The sequence below is a fragment of the Lissotriton helveticus genome, chromosome 7, assembly GCF_964261635.1.
Source record: "Lissotriton helveticus chromosome 7, aLisHel1.1, whole genome shotgun sequence".
Classification (NCBI taxonomy): Eukaryota; Metazoa; Chordata; class Amphibia; order Caudata; family Salamandridae; genus Lissotriton; species Lissotriton helveticus.
Window position 1 is genome coordinate 1,503,019,325 of NC_136068.1, and position 18,328 is coordinate 1,503,037,652.

General features: G+C 42.5%; 1 protein-coding gene across 1 annotated transcript in view; it reads left to right on the forward strand.

Moving 5' to 3' along the window:
• The window catches only part of CA11 (carbonic anhydrase 11 (inactive)), a 954,158-nt gene that overhangs the window by 919,983 nt on the left and 15,847 nt on the right, over window positions 1–18,328 (forward strand). The window contains exons 6-8 of the mRNA XM_078650922.1: window positions 1,822–1,894; window positions 3,374–3,528; window positions 11,806–11,971. Of these exons, the coding sequence (XP_078507048.1) occupies window positions 1,822–1,894; window positions 3,374–3,528; window positions 11,806–11,971 (394 nt within the window). The remainder of the gene's footprint in view (window positions 1–1,821; window positions 1,895–3,373; window positions 3,529–11,805; window positions 11,972–18,328) is intronic.

Below are 18,328 nucleotides of genomic sequence, written 5' to 3' on the forward strand. Positions count from 1 at the left end.
AAACCTGGAAATCCCTAGTTATGTTGCTTATGCAACCACATTTTCCACCAACGAGCTGCTCATAGCCTCACTCATGCATCACTGATTACATGGCAAGTGACATCATTCATAACAACACTAATGACCTCACATATGACATCCCCAATGGCATCATAAATGTTTAGGACAGAGCATAAGCCAAACAGGAGATGATGAATGACACTCTCAGTTTGTAGAGCACACAAAGCACATACCTTTTGCCATACCTTTGTCCGCTAGATACATAGCACAGGGTACATGGCATAGAAGGGCCTGTGCTACTCCAGATGCCAGAACGAATCTTCATCAGAGTGAACATGAATACATTTGGGCCATGTCAATATGTACCAGATAGTTAAGTGTAATAAGTGCTTCATTAACCACTAAAGAAGCCACTATATCAATATAATATCTATCTATCTGTAATATGAAGATACAGGCCTTCTTAAAATGTTACTTCCAAAAAGTGAAAGCAATTGACTCTCACATGCCAGAATGACGGCCTAATTGCTTTCCTGTACAATTTCTTGGTACGGATGAGTAATGTGAAGCATCTGCTTAATTCTGTTCAATATTTGACATTTTAATAAAAAAAAGTAAGGAAAAATTACATGGTGGGATAGTTGTTTTAAACTTTTTCAGTCCTTCCATAGTCCCAGTAAGTTCTATTTACTTGACAAATATAGTGAAATTTGAAATGAACATTTCTTTTGCTATTTACTAATGGAGCATTCAATATCAAAAGTGCTCATAAACTGCACTGAAAAGTGATATGTGTTAAAAACATGAAATGCTTCATCAGTGTTTGCCAAATTACACATATACAGGCAGAAGTAATTTCCAAGACGTAGTTCGAAATGTGTTGGCCTTTGTTCATATACATTGTCAGAAACTGAAGACAACTTGTTCTATTTTTTATGATAGTGAAACATAACCATAACGCATAATACACTGGTGCAATAGTAGAGTTAACATTAGGTTTCAAATTCTAAATAGGAATCCCACAATCATGTTTAACCTCGAATTTTTTTCAATGTTGGCCAAGGTCCACCAAAGTTGCGAAAGCTTTCATGAACATCTCGATCCTCAGTTACAGTCTTTTTCATGACCTCAAGTTGATTGCTTCTGTAATCAGAGCTCATACCACAAACTCCTGGTTTCAGGGAAGAACACATATCTGCATCAATGTAGCTTGATTCCTGTAAACAGCAGAAAGTATTCTCCCCATCCATATTCTAGAAATGTGCTCCTTTGACTGAATTTTCCCTAAGTCCATCCCAGGTTTGTACATACTGTTAACGGCTCTCTCCGAGTTCTGCAACGAGACTCTCTTCCAGGCAAGTATATACATGCAGTTCATGTTCTTCTCCTCTTAGTGGCTGTACCCAGAGCCAATTCCAAGTGGGAACAAAGATGCCTGATTCGGAAGGACTGCAGTCAGAGGCCAGGCCAGGTAAACATGGGATTCCATTTAAGAGTCTCTGCTAGGTAAGCAAACACATCTGTGCTGCTATTAACCCAACACAGGTAACAACAATATTTTATAACGTTTAGAACTACGTCTTTTTTGGGTGGTTGCTCGATATTCCAGGAATTAATTTCACAACATTGTGTTTAAGAAAATTCAATATTTCCATCATAAATGGTAAATAAAGCTGTTTTGTCCCCACTAGGCATGGGTTCTGGGTATAATTTTAACCAGCATTTTTGAACATGGAGGGTATTGCGTTGTCTGAATGGATGAATTGGATGCCAATTGACAATGCAGAGAATATAATGTCTGGATCTCTCCCCCTCTTGCAGGTCGCAAATAATTCCAATCCATTTCTCAACAGGATGCTGAACAGAGAGTCAACCACAAGAATCTCCTTCAAGCGTAAGACATAAGTACTCAGTGTTTGCATTTGGAAAGGCTGTGCCTAATTGCTAAAAAGTTGAAAATTAGAAAACAATTCTTACCTGTAACTAAAGTTCTCTGGCACTGGTGTATGCTGAGAAGTTTAATGACTTTAGAGAAATGATATTCCCTAAAGAAGTCTTCTTCATATAATAGCGATAACAACATGTGTGGATTACTTTCTTGTAACCTTCATTACTCATAGTCTTCCTCTGCAAATTTTTTAGTTGTGAGAAGTCTGGAACACTCCTCTTTTAAAGTTCCCAAAAAGAAACCATTAACCTCACCAACATCCTTACATAGCCTGAAATATTATGCAAAGGATCCTTTCAATCTTCTTGGAAATTAACAAGTTAAAATTCAAAGCCACCCAGTCCACCAGGAATGTTTACCAGTAAGGAATCCAAGCATTGTCACCAGGTCATAAATGTGGCATCCTAGATACGCGGTCCTCTGGCAAGCATGCTGACATGGTTTATGGAATGTGGGGAGGAAAGTATTTATTTGTGGAATGCTTTGGGAGATGGTCACTTAAGGAAGAGGATCTGATGCACTCTGTAGGAAGGAAGCTCCTGTTGCATATCCACTAGCTGACCTTGAAATAAGCCTAGTTGGATCTTCATCGTTCTTAGAGTGGTTGACTTCTTTCATGTGCGATAATAACACCAATAAGAAAGCAGCTGCTGCTGACACCCATGGCCTTTGCCAACAACTGGTGCCCATGTGTACTGCTGTGACTCTGTGCAGAGAGGCTCCAACTTAAACTTGAAAGAACCGGCATATTTTACCATGTAATTGTACTGTGGTACAACTGTGTGAGAGGCTGATTAAGTGGCTCTTCTACAAATATGCAGTATACGGGCATCTTCCCAGGAAGCAGTAATACCCCTGGTGGGCTGTTGAGACTCTTATACTAGCCAGAGTGTAGACCAAAAAAAATAGTTGATGTGATGCCCTCCCCTACTGTGACGGCTGAAGTCTCAAATCCTGGGAAAATAATTTTCAATTGTGTATGTCATATCAACACAGTTTAGCTGTTTCTCCTGATTTCCGCAATGCCTGTCTCTGCTCCCATCTCGAGGACCACATTCTTGTTCAAACAGCTAAAACATTACAAAACCCAGAATTTTCATATAAGAATAGTCTTCAGTTCTGACCTAAACACATCCTCAGATATTCATTCTAAAATTGTTCAGAATGTAAAACACGTATCTTTTACCTTAAAAATTACTGACAAAAATGAGATATTGTCTTTTTTCAAAATGCTTCATAACCAGGCAGGAAACTCTGTGTGTTTTTAACATGTCTGCTCCCTCAACAATTACAAAGGAACAAAATGTATGTTTTACAGTCTCATGTAAATTAGACTACATCCATCTAGCCATCCACAAATGAGTAATAGATTATGATAGATATCTTTTAATTACTGCATTACTAATGTGTAGCCTTTTCTCTCAGATGAGGCCAATATCCTGCACGACTTGAGCATTGAAGAGCTGTACCCAGAAAACTTTGGGTTCCTGACTTACCAAGGTTCAATGACAGTGCCTCCATGCTATGAAACAGTCACCTGGATTATCATAGATAGACCGCTGAACATCACATCCATGCAGGTAAGTCTACTCTGAAAACAGAAGGCATCACTCAAACCATCACTAGAAACCTTGGTCCCAAATTCTACTCCAGCTCACTCAGCAACCACCCACATTCCACTGCGGTCTATATTATGAATATGAATATGACATCAATTACTGGTTGGGAGTAATAGAAAACCTATTTAAGGGATGCATAATCAGTAACATCATTCCAACATCCTGGCAAGGCTCAATTCTACATCCTATTTACAAATAAAGTCCCATTTCGCTCCCAGGCGGCTATTAACATATCGCACTGTTGGATATCAAGGCAAAATATTTTGCATCGCTACTGATGGAGGACTTACACAATTGGGATATGACAAACAACCTGCTTTCATTCACCCAAACTGGCATCAGAATACACTCCAGCACTATTGACAACCTTGTGGCTGTAAGGATGCTTGTAGCAAAACAAATACAGAGGAATGAACAGCTGTACTGCAGTTTCATAAACTATTGTAAACCTTTTGATAAAGTTAATCGTCAGCTACTGTGGTCCAATCTTACAGCTTGGAAAATCACAGAAGCATTATTACAAGGTATTCTGCTTCTCTACTCAAATACGTGGGCTAGAGCAAAAATAGGATCACGCACTACGATTTCCGGAACAATAAGCACTGAACAAGATGCCAAGCAGGGGTGCATATTAGCACCAATTCTTTTTAACCTGTACATGAGTGACCTGGCTCCCGCATTAAATTGAACATCAACCATGCCCCAAAATCAGCAAACCAACGCATCACCTCGCTTCTATATGCGGACGATGTTGTCTTGTTAAGCCAAACACTAGCTGGGTTCCAAATACTTCTAGATGTTTTACACATCCACTGCCATGCAAGTAAGATGAAAAGTTACCACGAAAAAAACATAGTTTTTTTGGTTGGGAAAAGAAAAAACAAACACCATTGGCTTCTCAACAACCACCGTCTGACCATCGCAAACAAATACAAATACTGGGGCTGTTGGATAGACAACAAAGGACCTCACCTATTACTTTTTAACTCATTACAACCAAGATTAGCTTTGTTGCAATTTGCCTTCTGCACAATTTTTTAAGAGCACTAAAATGTTCTCAGTTGAATCATTGCTGAAAATAGTCTCTGCCCAACAAGTTCCAGCATTGGCATGCGTATCAAAGGCTTTCCGGGGCCTTCTTGAACAACTCACAGAGCACAGTCTTCAGAACTCTATTTAAATTACCTCATAGCACCTAGCCAGCGAAGATTAGGATGGAATTTACACTAAAAGACCAACTGATCACACAGAAGTGTTTATTTTAAGTAAATTGTTTCGTTCGCACCTTCTTTCATATGCAAAACCCTGACTCTATACGCACACTCACCATTCATAAAGATCACCGCTCAACTGGTGGCTACAATGTATTAGCACAAACACCTATTGTTCATAAGGTAATGATTGTAATTTATTAAAAACCTTTATTATTACGCCTTTTTCTGTTGCCACAAGTCCATCTATACCAACATCACCCTAGATATTGATGATATACAGGGCATTAGGGTGTTTGTACATAAATTTAACCGTGGATTATGGCGATTTATGACAAAGATTACTGTCTGTTTTAACTCTCGTGTTACGATTTTTTGAAGCATTGTGAATGTGATTAATTGTTTTTAGTATTTTTACATATTTTTCATGATGATTCTATGGACAAAAATGGTTTTAACTTGAAGCAAATTTCCTTTTTCTTTTTTAATCTTGTATAAAATAATAAATGGTTTTAATATAATACAATCATTACCTTAAGAAAAATAGGTGTTTGTGCCAATACATTGTAGCCACCAGTTGAACGGTGACCTTCATGAATGGTGAGTGTGTGAATGGAGTATTGGTTTGGTATATGAAATCAGGTGCGAACGAAACAGCATACTAAAATAATCCCAGAGGATGTAATCTTTAACCTTTTGTCTTAACCCTAGTCCTTTGGGTGTCCAAGGGTTCCTCTCTTTTTTTAAAGAGTCTTCTGTATAATAAAGTATCTGCACTCTGCAAATATAGCAGAGCATGGATCACTGAAGAATTTAATTTGGTTTGAAGTATTATGCGCCAACAGCTCACGCCATCCAAACATTTGGGCACATCCCCTCTCTGAAGCACTGGAGCCAAGAGGCTCGGTGGAACTGTGAAACTTAAAACTACTGCATCCACAGCTCAAAACAGCTCGGAACAGAAAAGTAAAATCAAATCCTTTAAATCTGATCACAGGGAATTTGCTAAAAGAGAACACCCCGCCCTGGTTCTCATCACTTATGATAGAAAAGGTCCTCAAAAATATATCATGGAATTGTTCTCACCATATTACAAAATAACATTATCGTCTGCCGTCAGCCACTTATTGAATAATCTGCAGCCACAAGCGATCCCCAAACTTATACAATTTCTGGACATTACATTAATGTAACTAGTAAGAAAAAATCCAGAACATTAAAAGAAGCAGCGGCCTGGTTGCGACTTCTTTAGAGGCAAAGAGAAATTTCACATAGCTATGAAATATGTGATACACAGCTTATTTTACTCAAATCACAGATCATTATTAATGCGACACGAACATGAACAACTAGATTTTACATGGTCTAATTTCGAATTTCGAAGATTTTATTATTTTTCCTCTGAAACCAAATGGTTGTAATCTGAACAGTGCAATAAAACTATGCAATATCCACATTGCTAAATCACTCATGAACTGCTTATAGAAATGTATTTCAAAATATTCACATTACTTGCATTGATTGTACCTGTATTATTGACAATTAGATTTTTTTGACTAATCATCTACATAATACTGTAAAAAACGAGGTATCAATCATTCTATTAACTACTTGGCACTTTTACACTTTAATGGACTTGATTGTCTAAATAAAGTATTTTTGATTTGATTTGCAGACTTCATAATTCTGATGAGGTCCAGAATTAAGAGACCACTCATAATCAGGGCCACTGGAATTATGCGATTCGATTAACCCACTGTGGCATTTTTTCACATAATTATAGATTTGCCGTTTTCTTTTGACAAAATATATCGACTACTGAATAATCTGCATATATTAGCAAAAAGAAAATGTTTGTTTCTAGCTCAAACGGTTCAAAGGTTACTAAAAACGCAGTGAGACATGTTGCAGCGCAGTGGAAGTCTCTTTGCAAAGCTTGACTGGTCACTTTCCTTTTGCATATTGGTGTGTATGAGTGTTAAACTGGTACTAATAAGGTGCAACCAATCCCCAGACAGTGTTAACAAGGGTAACAAGCATTTGCAATGCAATTAGTCTTGCATTTGTGAAAGTTAGAGCTATTGGCGATGCAAATGATATTATTTTTCACGTTTTCGTTTTGTTTTTAGTGGAGTGGATATATGTTGTTTGTAGTGGAATTATGCTGTTTGAACTAGAATTGTTAGTTGTGGAAATGTGTGTGGTGGAATTGTGTGGTGTATAGTGTATTTGTGTGTTTGGAATATGTGGTATGGTGAATAAATAGGAAAGCTCTATAAATTAGATAGAAAGTAAGATTGAGAGGTATAGGTAGTTTGTGTATGAAGTGGTTGATGAACTCTAGACAGAGAAGTACAAAAAGTGTATGAGATAGAGAGAATGAAGGGGAGAGAAGGTTATAGACACATAAAGAGGCTATGCTTGTGTATGCAGAAGACACCGAAAGAAGATGAGTAGAGTGTGTGTTTGTGGCTTGGATTTTTTGAAAAGTTATGGTAAAGAAACTGTGCTGAAAGACCTGAAGTGAACTGATATGAGAAATACTGGATCAGTGTGTGCGTGTGCAATGGTATTATGTGGATAGTGATTATGTGGTAATAAGTGTAGTGGACTTATGTGTAGTGGTATTGTGTGTAGTTGAGTGGCATGTATTGAATGGAATTATGTGGTGTGGTGCTGAACTAAGAGGCATGAGATTGGCTGAGGCACAGCGGATGAGAAGTGGTGATGCTCCAGCAAGGAGTGCCTTTCCTCCACTACCTACAGATACCACTTAATGCGCTGTGATGCCATAACTATGGCAGTAAGCGCTAAAGAAATGCCAAGAACTAACTCCAGAAAGCAGAAGGGGGGGCTCCAGTGTGAAGCCCAGCTGCATTACCCCGAGATGGGTTTGTAGTCTCCAGGGTCAGTGAGAAAGAAAGCACTATAGCCTGGCAGAAGCTCTGTCCTGGAGGTCTGGCAGCAGAGCAGCAACCCCAAGTACTGGCACAGATGAGACAATACGGTTGGGATGGGTAGAGTAGAGAGGGTAGTGTACTGTTAGGGTGGGTGGGCTAGGAGCCAGGAGTCCAGAGGGAGGAAACGGGCTATGATTGGACGCAGCGGCAGAGCTCTGGGCGCGAAGGAAGGTAAGAGGCTGGACATAGAGGCAGCAAAGGCGAGTGGGTGGAGGGAGTAAGTGGTTCAAACTATGGGTGCATAGCCTAGCACGTTCGTGTGTGTGGGCAGGGTTAAGGGTTTAGGACTGCAGACTGCAGAGTCGATTATAGACAGTGGATAAGGTGGTTCAGGGCTACAGGCATCAGATCCGGGTATGTACAGACATACAGTGCAAGGCTACAGAGTGCTGAGCCAGGTGTGCACAGGCAGGGGAGGAGTCAAGGCTACAGAGTGCAGAGCCGAAAGTGCACAGGGGGGGTGGGGGAGTCAAAGGCTACAGACTGCGGAGCCGAGAATGCACAAGCGTGAGAGGCGTGTAGACTATAGATTGCAGAGCCAGGTTTGCAGTGGGTGGTAGGGGGGTAGAACTAAGGGTGGCACGGCCGGGTGTGCATCGATTGCACATCAGGGTGTGCACATGGCGGTAAAGGTTTGGTGTGCACAAGAAGGTAAGGGGTTAGGACTGTAGGCAGCAGGGCCTACTGTCCACTGGGAGCGGAGAGATTAGGGCTTCAGACATCAGAGGGAAGGGACGATTTAGGGAATGCTCAGGGACTGGCAGTGAACGATTAGTGGCACAGCGGGCGGTAAGGGGTACAACTAATGGGGGGCAGAGCTGGGTGTGCACAGGGTTGTAAGGGGGTACAACCAAATGTGGCAGAGCCGAGGAGTGGGTGCAGGGTAGTAAAGAGGATACAACTAAGTTTGGCAAAGCCGGGTGTCCTCAGAGCGGTAAGGGGGTTAGGTATGCAATGCACAAGCCTCTGTCACCGAGAAGCCCTTACCTGCTTTCCGCAGCTCTGTCTTTCTACAGCCCCTCGGTCGGTCCCAGCCGGGCTGCCTGTCCAGTCCCACAGAAGAACCTCAGGAGCTCTCTCACATGCAGCGCACAGTGTGCTGAATGTAATTAAGGCACGTCGTCCTGCCTCAAGTAGGACAACCTCATTAAAAAATATAGTGCTTATGGTGTAGGAACCTAAGTAAAGGGGCCAGTAGCCATGGGAGGATACAAATGACGACATTGACATCACTAAGGAGGGACTAAATACCTATGAAGGAATCAGACGCGAGCATTTATGAAGGGCAAAGACGCAAACCAATTAAAAATGTGGGCGGGGCTCCGTACAGTACCTACACCAGATCGCCAGAGCAGCACTTGTCCGCTGGCTCAGGCTCAATCTAAAAATGAGAAAATAATGAAGTACTACAATTATAAAATGTGCCTCATCATGCCGCATATTTTGCTTTTTCTTCCTGAATAATTTATTCAACTCTGCCACATAATGTGGCCCTTGTCTGCCACACAAATCCAGTAGCACTGCTCATAATGCTCAGTATAAATAGACCAGCCATATTATAGCAATTGGCAATTTGCCAGTTGTCAGTTTTCCCAGTGTCCTGCTTTAAAGAACTCTTAAACACATTGGGGCATATGTATCAAAAAAGAGTTTTGTGATTCTCAAATTGCGATTTTTAGCGATTCGCAATTTGAGAATCGCAAAATGCAATCTATGTAGGATTTGCAAAAAACTTTGTGAATCCTGCATATTCCTTGATTGTGACTCGCAAATTGCAAATCGCAATTAAGGAATACCTTCCCATTCATTCCTATGGGCCTAGAGGCCCGTAGGAATGAACGGGAAGACATTCGCAATTTGCGACTACCATATAGGTTATCACAATTTACAACTGCAATTTCAAGGGCGCAAGGATGGTGAAAGGACACCCTGTTGCACCCTTGAAATATGCATGTGTGCACATGTTGCGCACATACATGCCCTTTGGGCATGTATTTGCGCCATATGGCACTTTGAGAAAAGCAAAAAAGTGTTTTTTTCTAGAAAATCGCAAATTACCACCAAATTGGTGGTAATTTGTGATTCCTTATGGCCAAATAGTAAATTTCTGGTACTTCCAGAATTGCATTTAAGGAATCACAATTTGCAATTCCTTAATTGCATTCGCAAAATAACGATTCGCAAATTTTGCGATTCTCTATTTTGCGATGGGCTTTTGGGATGATGCATCCCAAAAGGCTTTTCCCATTCAAAAATGGGCAGATTCTGAGTATCGGCCCGTTTGCAAACGGGAAAAAGACTTGATACATATGGCCATATCTCACCAAGATACTCAATACATGCCTAGAACAATAGGATGTGCAAGCCCCTCGTAACACCAGAAAAATACCTGTTTAACATAAAAATTAATGCAAATCGCAAGCGTTCACTCATGATAGACCTATGTCCAATTTGCCATTCATTGCAAATATTTTACTGAGGGAAGGAATTGTGTAAAGAGTGCCTCCAATAAAGGCTGACGGGGAAGCCATGAAGAAAAGTATTGATAAAAGCACATCCACACATTCATTACTGCAGTGAAAAGATCAACTTCAGATTTATAACCATAGTACTGTAAGCTTCACATGAGAAAATACGTTTCAAAGACTGCATGTAATAATTTCTTTAAGCATGAAAAGAACTCTTAATTGTCACAAGGTCTCTTCAATGTGATTTTTCTATACAGCGCACATTTAACTCTTTGCATCCTGATTTAGTTTAAATGCGTACAGTTAAAACAAATATACATGAATAAAATACCATGGGCTGAACTGTATATACACATGCGCAGAGTATAATATTCTATGAATTACCATTTTTGAGGGAAGGTGGCATCATGACCCAGTTGAGGCTTCACCTCTCGTGAGTCATGAACTCTCACCACAAAGGTAATAAATAGCATATGACATCAGTATATATACTATTATAACATGACAGTGAAAAATAAATGGAGCCCAATAGCACATTATTAAGAGCAACTGTGCTATTAAGTGCACATTGACACCTTTATTAATACAGTGCACAGTTCCAATTCAAGTTTATAACCACATTACTCAGATTTGACATTACAGAACCAATGTTTACTGACAGGCATGTTGCATGTAACCATTACACACAGGGAAATAACCCGCCTAGTAGTCACAAGGCCTCTTCAGTTTGATGTCAAATTACTGTGCAAATTTTACTGTTTAAATCCTTGTTTTGTTAAAACAGATATACTTAAAAAATGGCATGAATGTGCAGAGTATAATATTATATTATATTATGTATTAGCATTGTTGAGGAGGGGAGGGCATCACCACCCACTAGAGCCTTTGCCTCTCGTGAGTCGTGGCCCCTCCCTACACATAACAGGGGTAACAAAAAGCATATACACTCTGTGCATCTGCATATATACTATATGCATATGTACATATATATTGATATTCATATACACACACACATATATGCATATATATATTTATTGAAGTTTTGTACATGTATTTAGTTATGATGCACTAAATGAGGTTTAGTATATTTATAAAAATGTAATAAAGTGTAATTTAAAAACATGAAATGACGGTATGTGACAATTGATGAAGCTTGAATTAAAATATATCATAATTAAAATTGAAGTGTACATATATTTATATGTAGTTTTCAGGAGTGGTAGGACATTTTTAGTGTTCGAAGGTGGTAGTTTTTAGGGGTGATGTTGAATTTATAGGGTTCAGTAGTGGGTAGTTTTCCCATTGCTAACGTTTTGTGGCATGGATGTGCCGAAAAAGAGGGGCAAAATATTAATAAATCAGTCTCCAAGTTTCTAACCCAAGTTTAATATTCTATGCAACTTATTCGTTGTCTATACCGGAAGTCCTGTATACTCAGACAATATTATTAAAACGTTTAAGAATGGTTTCAGGACTCCAGCTGTTAACCTGACCACATGTGGAGCACAGGCAGGCTGAGAAATAATATCCCACTGCCGGCCAGTGCAGCCTCACGCTCATTCGTTCATACTCTCTGACTGTGTGTTTCTTTTCCTATAGGTGCACTCGCTCCGCCTTCTGAGCCAAAGCCAGCCCTCGGAGATCTTCCATAGTATGAGCGACAACTTCCGGCCCGTTCAGCCACTTTTTCACCGAGGGCTGCGTGGGAACATTGACTTCCGCAAAGCAGGAAGAAAATGTAAAGGAGCCAACTTCAAACTTCATGGTACATAGAGATATGTCTCACGTCAAATATTACAATCACCTTATGTGATGGGTCAGCTGTTTTGGCTTTTAGTACAAAAAAGAGGCATTGCTTCAACTGTCTGGGGAGGGCCACGCAACACAGCATACATTTTGAAAATGTATATTTTAGTGGACCTTTACTTTATATTTATCTAGGACTGTTAGGTCATTCTACAAAATTTAATAATTTGCCGCAAGTGGGTTTTTCTTGTATTAAACACTAATAATATTTATTTAATTTAAGAGCCTCATGCCACCATGGTCTATAATGATGGATTTGGCTTTTCTTTCTAGTTTGGGTTCCTACAGGGTGTTGTTTCACAGTCAGTCTAGCATCTGTTGAAATCTGGAATTATCAGCACTTACTCATAGCTACATATGCATTAATGTAGCCACATTCATTCGTGTGCTGGTCATTGTGAAGAAGCAGGGCTGAGAACAGGCTCACTCAACTTATAGACAGTCCCACCAACAACCAATATTAATTTTCAAGGGCAAGATGGGTTCATAAGCTGAAAGAAATCCAATAAGGTAATATCTGTAGAAAAACATAACCAATATAATATTTCCTGAACCCTCGACACTGCCTATGTGGTTAAGGTTAAATTCACTTTTTCTTTTGCACATAATTTAGATAACATTAAACAGATGTCCTTCACAGCATTCATTCACGTCCTTTATGGAAAGGACAGCAAAATATGGGAGGAGAGTCTCAAAGTGTAGCATGGTTGCTTTAGATGTGTTTGTGACCAGATTTCCAGGGAAATATCCAGCGGCCTCCTGTAAAGTCCCATGCAGACACTGTGAGCATTGGTTCAAGGGATGCTTAGTAGTCAAAGAAGCAGTCAGACTGTTTTGTAGGAGTCTGCTGTCTTTGTGAAAACCTCACGTAGCCGAGTGTAGCCTGCAGGAGCACTGCCCTCTTAAGCTTGATTGCTCGAAAGGTAAAAAGAAGAAGCCCATGCAAATTTGTGGTATGAAAGTCAACTAACCAAAATGCCAGGGAATTGACATTACACGTGATTTGACCACAATGACATAACAGGATGTGACATCATATGACCTTTGACCCTGAATCTTTCAAGGAAATGGCCAGATGAACGTAATCCTTATGACATCACGATAAGTGACATCACTGAAGTGCCTCAATCATTGTATGATCAATATAACAGTACAACACAGACCAATGTCTACTTTAGATAACACCTATATTAGAATGCTGCAGCCCTGCAAGGTACCACGCATCAGGTGTTAGACTAATGCATTGCAGTGTGGTGATCTGAATCACTACACTGAAATGCATTGTCACCTCTTAAGCCGGTGCGCTACTTCAGTACCACTGACTGCCAATTTGGTGTTAGCTGGCAGTGCGAGTTGCTGAAGCTGCCTTGGGTGCTGGCTCAGGCAGCTCGCTCTGGCAAGGGCTGGCTACAATGTGTTAAGTAACCGTGGCAAAGTTACTGACGTCACCACATCGAGACTTGTCTCCCGATTTGCGCAAACAACAGCAGGGGACACACTCATTGACTAGGGCTCAGGCCGCACGCGCAGAGTTCAGTTTGAATTGCAGCCATTGATTTGGACCCGCGCGTCCGCAGCGGGAAACTGGTTATGCGTGCAGCCTGGCCCATGGCCAGGTGCTCAACGTCCATTGGGCTCAAAGGGCTTCAGACCCCCTGTCGTGTGTGTCAGCCCTGCTGAGATGGCTTCCCGGGCACACACACAGCTGCTCCTGAGTACTTCAAAGGTCTTTAAAAGACCATTTACTTGCTAACGAGGCTTTGTTGTTTTTTTCACCCCTTCTTAGAGCCCCTGCATCTCCACTCTGCATATTGCTGGAAGAATTTGCCCCCCTCGAAATTTTTAGTAGCCCCTCCCCGTGAAATTTGGCTCTAGTTTTGCCTCTGCCCACGGCCCTGTATTGCACTCCACTGCTGGTCCAGCCATGAATGCAGTCCAAGTTCTGGACTGTGGCTGCGGCGCTCCTCAGACCGGCAGACCGAACTGTGCTGGGGAGTTCTCGCGGCTGGCTGAGTGAGAGTTAGTGTCACGATTACGGTCAGTAAAAACCAGGCCAGGCATTCAGGCTCAGCTTACTCCAGCCCTGCACTGCCTAAGAGCCCAGCCACCCTCACCGTGCACCAGTGGAGGAGGGAAGAGCCTTCCAGACAGTCATTGAAATGTGACACTGGGATGGGGGATATCCGTCCACCATGCACCTCCCTGAACCGTTAGCCACACTTCACAGATGTGGGAGGGGGGCACCAGCGTCTGCACACCACCCAGAGCTCTGCCCTGACCTGGCTGGCTCCAGTGTAGGTTAAAGTTGGCTGGGTGTTTCCAGAAGAGAACAATATACTGCACCCAGCTGAGTCTGGGCTGCTGCCAGGCAGGGCATCAAGTGGCTTTAAGCCACTCTCATTTCTATTATTGATGGTTTACCAATGCAAGGAGATGCATTTGCATTATTAGACCTATACATTGCCTATGAAATCAATGCCGCTGGCAGCGCGACACGAAGGGGAGCATGGGCGGGACAGCGTCTTAGTACCACACGACGGGCGAGTGGAGCCTGCTGCGCGCCAACCCACCTGAGCCGCCCTCCTCGCCAACGGCCAATAGGGAGGGCTCTCCTGGGGATGGGGGCGTTCCCGGGGGGTATATAGCAGGCCCAACAACTTTGCTCAGCCTCTCCTTCCCGCATTGGTTCCTTGGACTGCTCTGCGCTAAGTACAGGGTGATCTGGAAGCAGATGGACAGTAGGGGTACCTCTGCGGCAGAAGGATACAGTCTAAATACCTCTGCCTGGCACAGTAAGGGTGCCTGATCCAAGAACCTGGAGCCGAGGGGGTTCCAAGAAACAGCGTCGGCGCCCCGTTAGTCCTTCGGGCGGTCGGGGGGCCTGACCCGACCGGGGGTGTGCCTCATCGCTCCGCCCTGACAGGGGGGGCGGAGCGATAACGAAATAAAGTGATAATTTACTGCACCGTCAGAGCATCGCCTCGCCGTGCAAGATGGCTCCAAAGGCATGCAGGTCAGCGAGGGGCTGCCGCATTGGATCGCCTGTAAGATGACCCACCTTATCAGCTACCTGTTGTACGAAATAAACCTGCACCACTGCTTTCCCACAAATATGTCTCTTGAGTTTCCTTGGTATATAAGTGTTAACGTGCGCAGTGCGTAGCGAGCGCTGGCGGTGTGGGCACTATGCCGCTGGCAGCGCGACACGAAGGGGAGCATGGGCGGGACAGCGTCTTAGTACCACACGACGGGCGAGTGGAGCCTGCAGCGCGCCAACCCACCTGAGCCGCCCTCCTCGCCAACGGCCAATAGGGAGGGCTCTCCTGGGGATGGGGGCGTTCCCGGGGGGTATATAGCAGGCCCAACAACTTTGCTCAGCCTCTCCTTCCCGCGTTGGTTCCTTGGACTGCTCTGCGCTATTCCCTCCCTGAACCCTGACCCAGCTGCAGAGCGGCTGGCGAAAGTTGTGAATCTTTAATGGTCATGTTTTGTGTTGCAGGCGGAGTCACAGGGCGATCTGGAAGCAGATGGACAGTAGGGGTACCTCAGCGGCAGAAGGATACAGTCTAAATACCTCTGCCTGGCACAGTAAGGGTGCCTGAGCCAAGAACCTGGAGCCGAGGGGGTTCCAGGAAACAGCGTCGGCGCCCCATTAGTCCTTCGGGCGGTCGGGGGGCCTGACCCGACCGGGGGTGTGCCTCATCGCTCCGCCCTGACAGGGGGGGCGGAGCGATAACGAAATAAAGTGATAATTTACTGCACCGTCAGAGCATCGCCTCGCCGTGCAAGATGGCTCCTTAGGCATGCGGGTCAGCGAGGGGCTGCCGCATTGGATCGCCTGTAAGATGACCCACCTTATCAGCTACCTGTTGTACGAAATAAACCTGCACCACTGCTTTCCCACAAATATGTCTCTTGAGTTTCCTTGGTATATAAGTGTTAACGTGCGCAGTGCGTAGCGAGCGCTGGAGGTGTGGGCACTATGCAGAGGCTATCCTCTTTAATCAACTTTAACACAATAGTCCAGAACTGGGCACTCTCATGGATCATGCCATTCCCGTCCAACAGGACCTAGGAAGTCAATCTACTACACTTTCACTCTCCACCCCAACAACTGGAATGTGGAGTTCCTCGCGGGCTGTATTGTTGTTGCTTTAAAACCTTCAAAAGCAGCCTTTGCTGTTAGTCATGACTCCTTTAGCTTTCTCCACCGCAAGATGCAGATAATGCACAGATAAGTCTTAGATACGTCTTAAAGCTGGAAAGTCACTCATAGCCTGATTCAAAAGAAGGAAGGAATGGAGTATCTGTCTAAAAATGATAGATGTGTGAGATCTACAGACTCGCACAATAAACCAAAAGGAGACAAATACATGACACCCACTAGAACAACATCTACGACTACACACCATAAGATAAGAACTGCGTGGAAAAGAAGTTTCAAGTTCAATGGATTTGTCTATTCCTGCAATTCAACTTACATCACACCCTCTAAAGAACCTTCACAACAAGACAACAGGACAGAGTACAGGACTGAAGAAGACAGCACATGACAAACCCTCAGTCCTATGAGGACCTGATTAAGAAGAAAACAACAACAGCATGGTTCAACTCTGGCTTCCCAGAATCCCAATTAACCTCACCTGAAGCATTCATCAAGCGACGGCTCGACTAACCACTAGCAGTGTTCATGCACATCTTCTCTTCCTTGAGAATACTATATCAGCTCCCTCTCCCTGAAAGACACCACTTCAAGTCAATTGTATTATATACATGTCACTGAACGTGAGTAGATTTGAGCACCTTGCTCCTACAAACACTGACAGGAGCCCCTCCTCCTAAAGGCTGGTAAGCCAAAAGACTTATAAGCAAGGCTCACATTAACAGGCTTTCCCTACATAAGACCCAGATGATATACCAAAATACTGTCAGATGGCACACTATGAAAATCACAGAAATGTAGTTTATATGTTTAAGCTATATTCTTAATTACATATGCAATGCATGTCCCTTTTAGAGACCCCCACTTTTTTCATCCCACTTAAAGCCTTGTTGTCAAGACCTTCTATTTCTTGTGATTTGCCGCCGTTTTTAAGATCATCTTAGAGTTTCTCGTTGCTCAAATGGGTGTAATCTCTGATATTTATATGTTTCTCTAGTCTTCATTACTAGATTTTGCTCTCGAGAAAGTGTCACTCATAGTCATTGAATGTCACTCCTAATTATGCTGAAATTTTGAAAATGTCACACATAGGCAATCCGAAAACTTGGCAGCTATGATTCTGACATGATATGCTGTTTCCTGATACCAGTTACCATAAAGCAAATCTAAATAATAAAACCTTGAATATTCATACATTTACATCACTTTGTTTAATACCTAGATGTCCACCCTTAGTAGCTAACCCTCGTACTCAAACTAAGGATCGATTTAGGGAATTCCCAATTTTTAAGTTATTTGTGGGACGTGTGTTTCAGCAAACGTGTGTTCTTTAACTTGTCATCACACATTGAAGTCTCTTGAAGACATGCCCCTGCGCCCTCTCTCATAACTTTCAGTAAGAGGTTTTCCCTTTGATAATTTGCCTTGGAACTGTAAGCTTCAGAAAATATAAGCATAGGTCAGGGGCTTAGACTAATCCTCCATTTTGAAAGTCAGGTGCCTTATCTGCTACGGAAAACATCGCTTGGACAAAGACGTGAGGAATATGGGACCTCTTACCTATCCATGGCCCCCAGATCAGACCACCGTCTACAAAGGTCCTAGTCAAAATTGGGATCTCCCAACCTCACAACAACACTCACACAAAGTTATCTTCAGTGGTTTCGCTCTAATGCACCATATTGCACTTACTATTTAACTCAATTTTGCCAATGCATCCAGCTCATGTCAATGGAGATGTGAATATTACTTTTAGAAATATATTCAAAATCAGTAAAAATAAAAAAAGTTTTTTTCCACGGTAAAATAACATAGAACGAAACAGCAATGATTTAAACATGTGCATGCATCATCTCGCATGAACATATGTGACTCATGACTAAATGGTAGCCTCAGCATGATGACATGTATGCGCACAAGCGTCACCTTGCATATGCACTTATTAATCATGACGCTCCTGCGGCCATTCTTTTTCACCAGGTTGTATGTTCCAACCATGCAATCCCCAACCACGCATAGCTGAAAAGTGCGGTCTTAACAACGACTGTGTCTTAACCACGCATACCTTTACCACGCCCTTACAATTAATTTAGTTGTAATTACTTATTTGTTAAAGGCATATGAGTTGCTAAGGTTCTGCTCTAGCCCCCTCTC